Source organism: Rhynchophorus ferrugineus, unplaced genomic scaffold (genome assembly GCF_030347505.1).
Source record: "Rhynchophorus ferrugineus isolate W39M unplaced genomic scaffold, kcgeb_rfMv2 rfM1, whole genome shotgun sequence".
NCBI classification, from domain to species: Eukaryota; Metazoa; Arthropoda; class Insecta; order Coleoptera; family Curculionidae; genus Rhynchophorus; species Rhynchophorus ferrugineus.
In genome coordinates, this window is record NW_027472580.1 from 22,452,670 (window position 1) to 22,468,148 (window position 15,479).

At 32.5% G+C, this 15,479-nt stretch overlaps 3 protein-coding genes across 5 annotated transcripts in view; 1 reads left to right on the plus strand and 2 right to left on the minus strand.

Annotated features, from left to right (window-relative positions):
* Window positions 1-499: 499 nt before the first annotated feature.
* Window positions 500-11,265, minus strand: LOC143206795 (uncharacterized). The gene is made up of 3 exons (XM_076419565.1): window positions 10,323-11,265; window positions 5,210-8,129; window positions 500-848 (listed from the first exon to the last, which is right to left on the minus strand). The coding sequence occupies exons 1-3, from the start codon at window positions 11,263-11,265 to the stop codon at window positions 512-514; spliced, it is 4,200 nt and encodes a 1,399-aa protein (XP_076275680.1). The 3' UTR covers window positions 500-511.
* Window positions 11,266-12,025: 760 nt separating this feature from the next.
* On the minus strand, window positions 12,026-13,528 carry LOC143206496 (uncharacterized). Its single transcript, XM_076419068.1, has 3 exons — window positions 13,097-13,528; window positions 12,508-13,034; window positions 12,026-12,444 (listed from the first exon to the last, which is right to left on the minus strand). The coding sequence occupies exons 1-3, from the start codon at window positions 13,430-13,432 to the stop codon at window positions 12,408-12,410; spliced, it is 900 nt and encodes a 299-aa protein (XP_076275183.1). The 5' UTR covers window positions 13,433-13,528; the 3' UTR covers window positions 12,026-12,407.
* Window positions 13,529-13,733: 205 nt separating this feature from the next.
* The window catches only part of LOC143206495 (ketimine reductase mu-crystallin), a 55,097-nt gene continuing 53,351 nt past the window's right edge, over window positions 13,734-15,479 (plus strand). The window contains exons 1-2 of one of the 3 annotated variants that reach the window (XM_076419066.1): window positions 13,734-13,790; window positions 14,428-14,758. In XM_076419066.1, coding sequence (XP_076275181.1) covers window positions 14,456-14,758 — 303 coding nt within the window. In that variant the 5' untranslated portion in view covers window positions 13,734-13,790; window positions 14,428-14,455. Of the gene's footprint in view, window positions 13,791-14,008; window positions 14,106-14,365; window positions 14,759-15,479 lie in introns of those variants that run through there. The other 2 variants (XM_076419065.1, XM_076419064.1) reach the window with 2 other exon arrangements.

Here is a 15,479-nt window from a genome sequence, read left to right on the forward strand (position 1 = left end):
TATTAAGAACTATTTTAGCAGCTTAGGATTTCTAGTTCAATTGTAGGTTTGATGCAGTGAAATCCCATATTCGCAACCAGTCCTAATAGGCGTTATACCTGAATGTATATCAAGCTCATTGATCTTCAGTGCAGTTCAACCAGTACAATTCTATGATTTTGGGTCTGGTCTGTTCAGATTTTTCTCTGACGTGATGTTTTCTTTGCAGATGTTTAACAAACATTTAAACCGATCAATTAAATCCTTCAAATAATAGTCAAAGTTCAATTTAGTTTATGGACATTGCGAAAGTTTTATCCAGAGAGGCCTATTGAGCCTTCACTTTACAAATATATGATTTTTGTATATAAGAACTGGTCTTATGTAAAGAACTATCCATTACAGTAAATTAACGGTTAGATGGACAGACCAGTTGTAATATAAACTGTGGAGAAAAATAGGATAAATAATAGAATATCTATTTTATTTTATTTTATTTTATTTAAGCATAATATGGCATTCGTTACAATAATTAAGAGAAGCTATAGCTGGGTTTGAAATGATCATTTTCACAAAACTTGTAGTATAATTGACCATCGGTACAACAAGCATATGGCAGAATATTGCCGGTAAAATCCATGTCAGGGAAATATGTGGCCAGAGCCTCTACGTATTTTTGAAATTTCGGAGGAATTCTTCGCAATTTCTTTACCGTCGGTTCTATTTCCACTCGAGATTTTTCCGCTACCATCACCGGAACTTTGTCAACCGGAAACTTTCTCAATGGCTTTTCATTTCCTAGTGCAAGGGACGTAATTATAGCCGTTTTTCTTGGTGGTCTGTTGATTTTGGTATGATCAGGGACATTTCTGAAATACACAAAATCAATCGTTAACAATCTTTTGAAACTTTAGACAAATTAGACGCTTAAAGTTACTTTGGTTTAAATAAATCTATGACTATGACTTGTGGAACTACAGGGGATAAACAAAATAAAGTTGCCACTATTTCTGGAGAATCTCAATTGGTATTCGGTAGACTTCAATAGTTTCCAGCTGATTCTGCAACGTTATCATTTACTAAAGAGGTAAAATCAAACGAACTACAGCTATTTTGGACCTGACGAAGAACTTTGTTGTTTACTGTTTATTTTTTAACTATAATAACACTTTTAATCTAATGAGACATATGACGAATTTGCATCTAGGTACGTATCCTTTCACTGAATATTAATATGGACATGGTCATTGAAATATCTCAAGAAATGAAAAACATAATCTTGGATTTGCCGAAAAGAAACCATCCTCATACGAAGCGGGTGACGAATCAAAATCCGCTTGATTTTATTAATACTAGAGATCAAATATATGAAATGCATAAAAAGAGTGAGTAGTTTTTTCAATATGAACATATTTTAATACAAATTTTTCAAGGGAAACTCTTAGTCTGAAAAGAATCAAAGGGGTCTAGTGGAAGTTCCAGACACTGCTTTTAAAATATTATAATGTTTAAATCATATAATAAAATAAAAAAGTTATTATTTAAGTTTGTGTATTTACATGAGACCTGGATATTTCAGAATGGGACTAATATATAAAACAGTCTCTCTTGGCAAGATGTTAATAAAAATAGTCTGAAGACAACTAAAGTTGATGGAAAAAGGTAAACCTTGAAATAACAATTGATTAGATTTTATGTCATAACACTTATTAATAATTCATTGCAAATATACCATGCTTCATACTGGAAACAGAAAAGGAAGCACCTTTGGTTTCGATGACCTCGGTCAGGCACATTGAAGAAGAAATTGAGAAATGATGGAATCGTGAACAAACGCTCGATAGATTGGAAATGAACAGTCTAATTCTACTTCAGTGAACCCTTCTAAATATGAGATTATGATTTAATGTAGATTATTTCCAAGGCATGTGATGAGAATGGAAACAACTAAAGGTGTTTATGCAACTAATATACGTTAATTGTAGTAAATCGTATTCTAGAATATGAAAAATTTATGTCCATTAGATATGTCTGTAATTGTTCAGAATATACAAACAAATTTGGTTAAAATGTGCGAGGAGAGAAAAAATACCAACTGTTCTACAGATATGGCAAATACATTAAGAAGTATTCAGTCATTAATTTTATCAATAGTGGTATACACAGGTAGTAAGTGAAGAAATAAAAAATACAGTGATATCAAAATGACTTGACAACGTAACACATCATCGAAGGAAACAAGAAGTAAACGTAAAAAGGTATATAAGATCTCTACTAGAGTAAAATACATTACTTGGATATATAAATTTTAATTAGATATATTAGACCCCCAGGGAGATACCACAACATAAAAAATGTGTCTAGAACTCACGGGTAGTGTGGAAAAGAGTTAAATGTAAATACATCAAAACCACTCTAGCCTTTAAGTCATTGTTCGTGTATAATAGAAATAGTTTAAATTATTGGATAATATATACGTTATAATGTTAAAATAAACTATACATATTTAATAGCATTTTTGTTTCATTACTTTATTTATACTAGAATTTTATTATATGTCAAAGCCAAACTTAATTAAAACTCAGAGTTAATACTGCAACATTGTGACGTTTTGGCATCATAAATTTAGGTGACGTTAGATTTAAATGACACAGCAACTTTGGATAGACTATAGAACTGTCGGCTAACGTAAGAGAAATTAATTCAAGAACAAATATTTAACACTGTACACTATACAGAGTCATTGAAAATATAATGGTGTTCATGCTGATAAGTACTTAAATGAACATCAGTGTCAAAATTGGTTTATTCGCTTTCGTTCTGGAAAATTCGATGTTAAAAATTAATGCTAAAAATATATTTTGCCCTCGATAAAATAATGAGGATTGTTATTTACATTTTGAGTATTGACAATACTAAATATTGTAAGGGTCTATCTGGTATTTCCAATTAGAAGTTTGAGCTTGAGAACCATAAACTTCTTCAGAACGTTTTGCCAAAGAAGGTAATAAAGTGCCAAGGAAAGTTTTTGGTTGAATTGTAAAGGAATTTATCGTCATAAGCTGTTCGAACCTAGGTAACTCTTGATTCTCTAAGTTAATTTTACTAGCGAAGCAAGTTTGTTTTCTAAGTCCTTTCACATTTTATGACTGGCACAGTCGGTAGGATTCTGGGGAGATCCTAAGTATATTCTATTTTAAATTCATTCAGTTATCCCAAATCAAATTAATTACCAAGAAAATAAGACAGGTTGACATTGTATTGGCAATCCTGGGTGTACTTAAAAATATATCGCAGCTGAAGTAAAGAACATTCAAGCTTTAACAAACACCCCCAAGTCCGTGAATTCCTGGCACGTGCATCATAGTTTAAGGCGTACGGCCACCAAAGGAGGACTGAAGTTGCTGTGAATTAACCCAGTCAGCTCTAATTTGGACAGCAGTATGCGGTCCAGGGTGAACGCCCACCAAAAGCCGCCTTTAGTAGCTCAGTTTCGTAGCCGTAGACCGTTGAAATCTAACAAGCCAATTAAAAAGTCCCCGGCCTGACACGGATGGCATTAATAGAATTATACAATACTTAACTAGAAAGAATACTTAAGTCCATATGATTTTTAGTTAGCCCTAACCCTCAAAACATATGTGTATAAATTTGACAGCTGTCGCATCATTAGTTTGTGAATTATAGCAATTTGAGTGAAGTAACATTTGTTATGGTGAAAAAATGGATGAAAAGGAATTTCGCCTGTTGATAAAATATTGCCTTTTGAAGGGAAAAAATACAGTTGAAGCAAAAACTTGGCTTGATGTCGAGTTTCCGGATATTGCCCTAAGAAAATCAATCATCAAAGATTGGTATGCTAAGTTTAGACGTAGTGAAATGAGCACCGAAGACGGTGAACGCAATGGACGCCCAAAAGAGGTTGTTACCGATGAAAACATTTTAAAAATCCACAAAATGATTTTGAATGACCGTAAATTGAAATTGAATGAAATAGCAGACACTCTAAAGATACCATTCATTCACGAATATTTGGATATGAGAAAGCTCTGTACAAAGTGGGTCCCGCGCGAGCTCACTTTTGACCAAAAAATAACGAGGAGTTGATGATTTGGAGCAGTATTTGAAGATGATCAAGCGTAATAACACGAATTTTTGCGTCGATATGTCGACAATGGATGAAACGTGGGTCCATCATTTCACTCCGAAGTCCAATCGACACTCATCCGAGTGGACTGCACACGATGAAGATGTTCTAAAGCGTGGGAAAACGTAACAGTCGACTGGCAAGTTTATGGCGTCTGTATTTTGGAATGCACAATTTTCATTAACTACCTTGAAAAAGGTAGAACCACCAACAGCGACTATTACATAGAGTTGTTATAATAAAAGACAGTTTGAAGGACGAAACCGCCGATAACGGCCGCATTTGAAGAAAAAGAAAGTGCTGCTTCACCAAGACAATGCACCGTGTCACAAGTCAGTGAAAAAGATGGCAAAAATCCATGAGTCGGGCTTCGGATTGCTTCTTTATCCACCGTGTTCTCCAGATCTGGCTCCCAGCGATTATTTTCTGTTATCAGATTTCAAAACAATGCTCGCTGGCAAGAAATGTTCGTCGAATGAAGAGGTGATTGCCGAAACTGGGGCCTATTTTGAAACAAAGGACAAATCGTACTACAAAAATGGTATCGAAAAGTTGGAGGGTCGCTATAATCACCGTTGAAGGGAATTATGTTCAATAAAAAAAACAAAAAAAAGTTTGCCAAAAAAATGTATTTTACTATGATAGGCCGGGGACTTTTCAATTGACCTGTTATAGTCCTTAAACTTCGAAAATCATTCCATATAAGAACACCATTGGTCATTTGAGTAGGTATAGTGTCATTTCAAAGACCTTTGGCAAAGTGGCGAACGAAATGTTAGGCGATACCTAAAAAATATTCTACAACTATAAGCTATCCAGGTACATCCCTGAGGTATTTTCTTTGGGAAGGAGTTGTTATATAACGTTACGGATCACGACAATGTGTAAAGGGCCATTTCTTTTAGGACTATCTGAATGGTGAGCGTATGAGATCGGCTTGGTCTGCAGACAAAAATCCTCATCGTGGTTTTGTATCGCCACTCAACAAGTCGCCTCTTCTTTCTTTGAATAATAGAGATTTTAAAGTAAATTAATAGTTTGGTTTTCCTAAAGCCCTTCATATTTTATAACTTATATACATACCCAATATTCTCTCTAGCACCATCTGTGGATTTCCGTCTCTGTTCCTTTGTCTCACCTGCCAACTCTTTATACTTTGGACCTCTCAAACTGCTCAAACTTCGAAGTCTTTCCGCTTGACTCAGTTTTCGTTTAATGGTTTCGATGGAAATCAGCTCCCTTCCATCCGGAATTTTCTTAAAGTCGCGTTCGATGAGTGCTTGCAGACCTGCCAAATTCCAGTTGACCTCTCTGGTAGGCATACTCTTCTGTAAAAGAGCCCGCAACTTTAAAAACTTTGTACCGTAAATATCTGCCTTCCACATTTTAATCAAACGAGCTTCCTCCTCCTTTAGTTTAACTTCGCGTTTAGCCATCAGCCTTTCTAAACATTTTTTATTGGCTGTCACAGCAAGAGCTTCAAGGTGTTGTGTTTTCGGTGTTTCCTGAGCTACATCATAAAACTGAAGTTGGCAATAATGAGCTGTTTTCAATTTTAAATTTAACTTATTACATTGAGATGAACAGAAGTAGATTTGCTCACACCTGGGGCATAATTTTAAAACCTTTCCTCTTCCCTTTAAACAATGAAAACAAATCTTATATTTATCAGAATCATCGAACCCAGGTTTGACGATGTACAATATCTTCGTTGGTACAACTATGACGCTTTGGGGAAAATTAGCTTTAAATAAAAGATCTTCCATTTTTTCTTCTGGTACAGCTACAGCAACAGGACCAGGATTTTTGGCCTTTTTGTTTTTTTGGGAATGATCTTTCTTACTCACAGTAACTTTCTTATAAATATTAACAAACTCCAGTACATCTAGACACACTTTAGGGTCAAGTCGTTCATAGCTCAAAACTCCGTATTGCAACAAATCCTTGATGTTTTTTAAAACTATATCAGGCGTAAGAAATTCTGCCAAATATACTGATATTTCTTCATTTCTCAGTAATTCTTCCTCGGCAAAATCGTATAACACATTAGTCGAGTATGTTTGTATTTTTTTAATAATGGTTTTCCTAGATAAATCTCTAAGAAACTCTGTTAAAATACTAGCTTGCGAGTGTTTGTCTATTTTTGGGTTTTTTTTTGGCTTATCAGGTTTTTTACCATTTTTTTCTGTAACAGGCACAACATATAAATCGCCAGTTTCGATAAAAGCGACAGCGTTTTCTGCATCAGCGATGGGGTTAAGAAAATTAAAGTCATAGTCAAACAATATAGTCAATAATTCTTTGCATTTGTCGATTGGAAGATGGTTCTCGAATCGTTTTAAAGCGTGAAGTGTTGATATGTTACCCATACCAAAAGGTAGTGTTAGATAAGGGTCAATAACATTGCTTTTAAGAAGATATTTTACCAGCGGAATATTTCCCACGAGCGTAGCAAGTGATAATGCATTATGACCTAGATAGTCGGCTTCAAGGTCTACTCCAAACTCTATTAGCAATCTGCAAATATTAATAAAATATTCACAATCATCGTTCGCAAAATCTTGACGCATACAAAGTAAATGTAAAGCATTTTTACCACAATCCTCTATGTCTAAATCTTCATTCGCAGAACCGATAAACCAATCACGTTGTTCCTTCCAGTGAGTTGGATTGGTACGCAAATTAGGATTACATTTATTTTGCAGTAATATTTGACAAATTTTAACATTCTCTGGCTTTTTGCTAATGGAACATAGTATATGAAGACAATTTAAATGATCCTCCGTAACAGTTATGTTACAGTTAGCGTTAGATTCCAGCAACTGTTGAACTATATCCCGGTTTTCACTAAATAGGGACAAAATTAATGGAGGATAAGGAGTCTCAGTAGCGTTGGGATTGCTTCCGTATTCCAAAAGAGTCATGATGGTGAAATAGGCACACTTAAGCTTGTTGGAGTAAGCTTCCGTATCACCAGCTTCGTTGAGGTCTTTAACATTCTGGTCCTTGTAACCCAAGTCGAAGATATATTCATCACAAAATTCCCTAATTGAAAATAAGCTTTCATTTTGTTGAATGATTGGTATTTTTAGGAACAGGTCCTTGATATGTGTATTAGAAAGGTCGAAACTGCCTTGCTCCATGGATATTTTTGATGAAGTGGATGACAAATTTACGGAAGACTGCGTCTTGTACCATGTTTCTGTTAAATCCTGTGTAGTACTCGGACTTGCGCCTGACAAGAAAGCTTTTTCCCAATCATCTGTCATATTCTTGATGGCCAGATATCTGAGGAGAGTGTGAGCCAATGGGGTAAGACATTCATCGTTGATTTGGTCAAGATTAGCACCATAATTGACCAGTAAAGGAATCACTTCCAATTGATTTTCAGTTGATGCGTAAAATATACCATTATTTCCTTTAGAATCGCAAAGGTTAGGATGTACATTAGCTGCTAAAGACTCGGCGATGACATGTTTGTTACCTTTGCTGCAAGCGACCAGAAATGTTTGACACATGTTTTCATAATCACCTACATTTCCCAACTCCTTTCTTTTACCGAATAAAACATGCCCAACGTTGAAATTAACCATATCCTCGAAGTTTCTATTTTTGAAACAGTGTTTCTGTATATCGATCATGGTCTGCTCATTGTTCCAAGAACAAAGTTCCGTTACCCTAACTTTTTTCATCTTCGGTGCACCAACAAATTCGAGGCTCTTGCGTTTAATTGTTATACCTTCCAGTTGATTTGTTAAATTTTCCAGTACTACTTCATAAAATTTGATACTATTTGCGATGTTGGTCAATTGAGTTTCCAGATATTGCAAGTCGTCAATTTGGTATTCTTCATCGCATATACACGAATCTACTTTAGGGCTTGGAACTAATGGTTTGTTGTTGGTTTTTTCAGAGACATCGTCCGGGTTGATGTTTACGTGTGATGTAACAAAATCTTGGAAGTTAAATGAATACTCCGATAAAGACTTTTTAGTTTCGACATCTGAAACAAATTATTTTGAATATATATTAGGTTATTTTCATCATTTTCTAAAACTTTTTAATTCCCTGTAATAATATTTAGAAAGTAAATCAAATAGTAAGTAAACCTAGTGCTCTTTCTGTTCCAGCTGGAATAAAGTATTCTCCACATATTTTGCAAATTATGACCGATCATTGTTCAGAGATATTTTTAATGTCTAGTTCTTTTGGAATTAGCGTAGAAGATCCACTTTTCATCTTTTCTGTCTAACAACTAATGAAGCTTTGATGCTGAGTATTGTTCGATTGGTTTAATTGCTATGAAAGCTATCCTGTTCGATATTTTCCATCACATTTAAATATTTTTAAATACTTTATTTACTCACTGCTAGGTTAACTAAAACATTTTTGTGAGGATTTGAGCTGAATTTTTGTCCAATAACTCTTGTTGTCTTAGAACTTTTTTGGTCGTCCAGACCGTTCATTGCCATTGACATATGTTTCTAAAATTGGTTGATAAGTTTCGGCAGCAGATGTCTTCAAATCTTTAGTGAATAGCCTCTAAATCCACAAGTGTCCTCAGGCAATAGGCACAAGCTTTTGTTACACTGTATTGAACATATAAGATTCGTTTAGAATGACAACTAGCAATATATTTTGCAATTTGATATACAGTATATTATTTAGCTGTTACCATTTTCCTTATGAAAGCTATCGAGCGCTATTTTTATATAGAAAGCACACATTAACTAGACCTAAGCCATAAGTATTTGAAATACTAATTACAAAATACCTCAGCACCAGGTATAATTGACATTTTCAAGTGATTAAAATACAGATACGAAATACGTATTTGCAATAGTAGCAAATCAACAATAGAAATACAAATACCAAATATGAATGTGTAACTCAAGGGCTTATTTTAATTACAAGTAATTCAAATACATCCCAACCCTGTTAACAGTTTACAATGATATTTCGTATTTTCACTAATAAGCTGATCAAAATACTCTACATATAGAACTGAAACAGCCATTTTGTTTTGTGAGTTTAAAAATTTTGTTGTTTATAGTTTATTTGTTCTTCTACCGTTCATATTTTGATTATAAATGGTAGGCAGTAATAGTGAAAGCTATTATAATTCTTTTAATCTGAAGAGACTTATGAGGAATTCCATCCAGGGGCGTATCCATTCCATTCTGATTTTGAGAAGTGGATTCTAGTCTATACCAAATTCATTATATATTAGACCCTTCGAAAGTGAAAGTACAGATAAATATGATTCGATGTTGTCTATGTCAGCATATCTCATCAAAATTACAGCTCGTTGGTCTATTGTCAATCAACAGCATTGAAATTGTAGCGACCTTGAAGTATGTCGTGCAATAACGGTCTACAAAATACCCAGAAATCTAATCACAGATATTGAACACGGGCGGGGTGCCAGCAGCGCCAACTAGAACCCTTTAACGAATAGCTGGCAACCCCAAGACGTTTATCTGGGATGTTATTAAAGGGTTATGTGTTTTTAAGGTGTGTGGTTCCTACAAATATTGCTACTTATATTATTCCTATACTATTGCTTGCTAAACAAGGGACAACATGAAATGTTAAATAAAATAGCTATGAATGTATACATGTATATTCTACACACCGGTTTAATGGCTATTGATTTGAAAAGCATTCCTTGTTTTTATTGAGTAAATTGGGAGAGGGTTTTCCGTGCTGCTTTTGCATATCGAATTGATTCGTTGAAGAAACAATGAGGGTATTTTTAGTGCTGTGCAAGATATATTATTGAGTAATTTTAAAGATAAAGGGAGTGTATTTTTATATACTGATAAATAAATTATTGGTTACCTTACTGTTATTTTATGTTATCGTTTTCCTTTTAAAATTAAATATGTTTAAATATTAATTTATATTATAATTTTCAAATATACGTATAATTTACAATAACTGGCAACGTTCGAAATTTAAATCCTTATGCGCATCCTAGGATTCTCCAGAACTAGAAACTTATAAAATTATATTGAAAAATAACTGTTTTTACAACTATACTACTAAAGTATGGCATATAATGTCCTACTTTTCATTTTCACAAACTTATGGAAGAAATTAGTATACACAAATTTAGAATAAATTTCAAAGCTTTACAGTTTTCTAACAATAACATTTTATATTTTTTTATTTACACTATATAAATAATACTCACCAATAATATCGATAATTTCCTCTTCTTGAACATATTCTTTAATACAACAGTTTTTACAATAATCAATTCGTTCACTAAGATCCTCGCGAATGCTTATAAATGGATTCAACGCTTCCTTCATTTCTTTTATTTTCTTTCTTAATAAATCAGCAAATAAACTTACTTCAGACGAATTTCTGAAATGCACCTCTTTATCTTCATCATTTTTGACAGTTTGTTCGCCACTGTCGTCGATTACATCTATACACCAATCGTCATCTCCATAAAATTCACTGTTAAAGAGATCAACATTGAAAAATATACTGTTTGGTGTGTTTACATCGTTATTAGTCAGTTCAGAAACGTGTTTCATAACATCATCGTTTGCATCTAAGGACTTTAGGACGTCTAACGCGTAATTCACGTTTGTATCTACCACCGGGACGAGATACTTATATATTAAGAGTTTACTTCTACCTAAAGCTGTCTTAACAATGTTTTGTACACCATTCCCAATAGTTGTTGAGAGCCGGATCAACTTAAAGCCATTCCATATTCCAACGTCTGTACTACCATCCGGATATGTTAAAATTCCAGGTCCGAACCTCTTATGTGCCTTGAAGAGCCCTTGATAATGGAATCCGTTGGAGTAAAATACTTGCCCGTAACCTTCGAATCGATTCAAATAGAACGGGCCTGAATAACAGAATTGATCGTTGTATTTTCGGTTAGTGTAAAAGCCCAAGCCATGTAAATTATTTAAAAGCACTGTTCCCTCAAACAGTTCGTCCTCGCAGGTAATATTTTTAAATTCTTTAGTGCATGAGCTTTTTTCTGTTGTACAATTGCTTCTTATGTTAGACAATCTAACAGAGCAGCTCTCTTCCTCGTTCAAATATGAACTGAAAGGTATATGGGACAAGACGTTTTCTATGCTTTTTGGTTCGTCTATATCAGATGACATTTTGTGATAATGACGTTAATCTCCTAAATAGTAAATGAAATATTTCACTTCATAGGTTAAAATTACCAAACAAAATTTTTCTATCCAAGCGCATTCGCCAAAATGATCAAATCTATAATATAATAATTTATTATAATTACTCTCTTATTTAGCATTATAAACGTATATCTTAGTGATTAATGAAGATGAGAATAAATGTTGTTTGAGGTTCATTGTCGTTCTGTAGAATCCGAGATTATTTCGGTTAACCCGCGCATCCACCATAAGGAGATAAATAAAATACACACAGTTGTGTTTTGTCTCATTCCTGTTAGAGGAAAATTCAATTACAACAATTACAAGTTCAAATCAACTATATAAAATTGTTGACTTTACCCAGAAAGTATCTTGGGTGTCCAAATAGATATATGCCTTATATCTACATATCTTAGTCAATTATTAGCAGCATACTAGGCCTGTATGTAGGAACTTTTATAATCGATGTGTAGGGGGTTCCAAGTATTTGTAGTGTATTGAGAGAGCTTGAGCAAAGATCTCATTAGCAGTGAAAAAGAAATTTAGAAGAGAGTCTTAGTTGGGTACAAACTTTTAGTGTTTGTTTAAATAGGCCTCTCTAGGCTTATATCTGATTTAAATCCATCTGTATGGATTGTGTGATGAAAGTTCAGAAAAGGATCAAAGGCAGCTTTGTCTATGGCTGAAAAGGAAGTATTGTCGCTTAACTACTATTTCTTATAACAAATGTTAGAAAACCATATACTTTAATTAACAATTTTATTAAATATCTCAGTAAAATACAATTAATTTTATTAAAAATGTAATTAACTACTTAATGCATTCAATTATAAACAAGTCACAGCCCTCGCAATGGTAAGACATATAAAAAAACTAACACAGAACATAAACTGAAATAAAATTATTTTAATAAAGCATCAACATAGTTAACAAAAATTAAATAGTAACTCATTTTAAAGTTTATTATCAGTTAATCAGTTGTTAGCATAAAATAGTTTCTGTAAATGTAAGTAAATATCAAAAACAAATAGGTTTAATCTAAATAATATATAGGTGTAAATCTGATATATCTAAAATATTAGCACAATGAATATTTTGTTGCTTTAGAGAGAATAATGGCCACTGTATTAATCTTTAGACACAGTTTCCTTAGGACTAGAGGATCTAAAAAAAGTTTTAAAACAAAATAAATTAGCAATAGAATAAGCTTTGTTTGCAACAAAATACCTTCGACTTTTTTTTTTGTTACCATTAATTTCAACCTCAGTCTGTTTTAAATTATCGTTGACTGATTCTACATTTTTCACCGTTTTTTCAGTACATTTTACTTCTTCGTTAGATTCTGAAGGGGTTTCTTTAGGAGATTTAACACTATCAGAATCTTTAGAATCTGTATTTATTGAGTCCCCTTTTACTTTTGCAGATTCTTGTGCTTTCCTCATCTTTATTCTTTTTTTATATTCTTCTTTTGATTGTTTTAACATAATACTTAGTGGTAGAGGTTTGCTTTTGTCCTCAGTAGCATCAACAAATTTTATTTCATTGTCTGGTCTATTTTCCTTATCAGGTACTAAATTTTCTGTATGAACAGTTGGATATGTTTCATTATCTAATTTCACATTTTTAAGCTTATCACATTCAGTTGTTAAATCTGAGCTTGATGATAAACTACCACTCTGACTTAGTGTTTTTCCCATATGATGTGCTTTAACAGAAGCCTCCGTTATACTATTGCTGTAGCCGATACCATGTAACTGTAAGTAAGAATAAAAGTAAACAGCTTTTAAAGTTTATGGTTAAGAGTTAACAAACAAACCTTTCTAATCTGTTGTCTGACTTCATCATCATCTGTATTACTTTTTCCTGGTTTAACATAATAATTTCGTCCTCCCCTACCTCTGCCTGAAATTATATATGTAACATCTCCATTATCAAGAGCTGAATTCTCCTCCGTAGCTGGTTTTTTAACTGAGCTGTCTTGCTTGATATCTTCTGGTAAATTGTACTTTTTATCAAATATGCTTGTAGAATTATTTTCTGCCATTTTTAACCTATATTCTTTTATCGTATCAGGTACAGCCTCTGCTTCTGCTGGGATTGTGCTAATTTCTGAATATTCCAACAATTGTTTCTCAAATTCTTGCAGACTCATTTTGAAATAACTAATAGCTTACTAAATATCGAACTAAACAAGTACCTTCGTAGTAATATAATTTTAACCTCGATGTTTTATCGTCAAATTAAAAAATGACATTTGATGAAATGTTTACTATTTAGTTTACAATCATTAAAAATAATTTTAGCAACGGCTAACGACTCTTTCAAATGCAATTTATGTTTTATCCTAATAAGCCTAGATTATATTTATTTCTGTTGGAATACATAATAGTTATATATTTCTGAAAGTTACGATTCGGGCAAATTAAATAAGGCATGGCAAGGATTTAAAAAACTTTCTCTACAAAATATACTTTAATATATTGTAAGCACTTTGCAACAATTTAAAATAGGTAATTGTGTAATTGTACTTAGATTAATTAAATATATAGATATAGTTTTGGATATATTTTGTTTCTTTCTAAAAATTAATGTACAATAACTAATAGCTTGTAAACAATTGTTTTAATGTTATGTTGTATAGGTGAGGTCATCATTCTTAAATATATATTATAGCTCTTAAATGTATAATATTTGTTCTATAAATTTATAACATGTTTTTAATGATATTAATTTATTTAATATTAAATAAATCTAAGATATACTTATAGAACATATTTTTAAACATGAAATAATATAACCAAAATATTTTACTTGATTTGATCCAGGTGAGATAATCAATTTGAGAATTTTAAAATATCCTAAATTCTGATTGTTTTTTATCTGTAATTTTTAAACAAGAGTTTAATTCTACGTTTATATAATGTATAATAAAAATTGTCTTGTAGTTCTATATAATGTATAATAAAAATGTTTTTTCTACATTCAAGTAAGTATTCAAATATTTTCATTCAAAATTTGATTTAAATTATTGTTCTAATCTCCCGGTAAACCTCAAATGATTACTTTGTTTTTAAATTACTTAATAATTGACAGATAAGATAATATGTTGAAAATATGTTATTCTAATGTCCTGGCTATTAACTACAGGGAGTGTTTTTAAAACATCACAAGAACAATGTTGTTACTCGACGGAAGTAAAGTGAAACCACTATTAAATTGGGATGAGACCTTTACGGCAACTGAAAGTGCGTTAAAAGCCGTATCGCAACGAAGGGCGTCAATTAGTGAACGTGTGTTTTCCACGTTGTTTCAAAGTCAGAGTTGGATGGTGACCATGTCCGGTGGTTTAGATGACACGAAATACGGCGCCTGGGCCTGTAAAATTTTAACAGGTAACCCGCAGAATGTTAAATCAGGTCTACCTTCTTCAAGCGGGAATATATTATTGTTTGATGAGACATCTGGTATTCCTAAAGCAGTAAGTTTAATATTATTTAAGCAGTTAATTTTTTTGTTTAAGACCTTTTATTAAATTGATATGGTAATGACTTGATTTAAAATTGAAAGGTACATGTTATATGGAACTTGACAAAATTATTTTTTGACATTGACATTCAAAACATGCTGCAAAGTTTATTTAACTTTTAATCTTGATTAATAATAATTCATGTCAAAACGAACTTGATAATAAAATAATACGGTACCTGAATGAATCAAAAATCATTTAAACATGTTTTATAGGTACAGTTTTAATTGAATTATTAAAAAAAACAACAAATGTTCTGTCTATAGTCAACAGAGATACAACAAAATAGGGGACTTTCGCGTTTTCCAATAATTAGAGAGTACGTTGACCGTATTCGATTTTAATCGAGGAATTGGATTGGCTATAATATATATACATATTGACTACATGAATTGTCTAAATTGCTATTATGGACACCTGTATGAAGAAAATATTTTGTTGCTAAGGCATTTAATTGGTTCTTAAAAAAAAATTTAGCATGCAGGCGCTCCACGCGTCACCGTTGCATCACATGACGTTCCATTGGCAAATACAATTTCAATAAAACTGCTTTACTTTATGAAACAAAAATGTATTAAAATAGAATTCTATCAAATGTTAAATAAAATATTTGTTCATTCATAATTAGAAAACAATGCAAATTTTCCAAAGCACGCTTCGTTATCTTCACAAC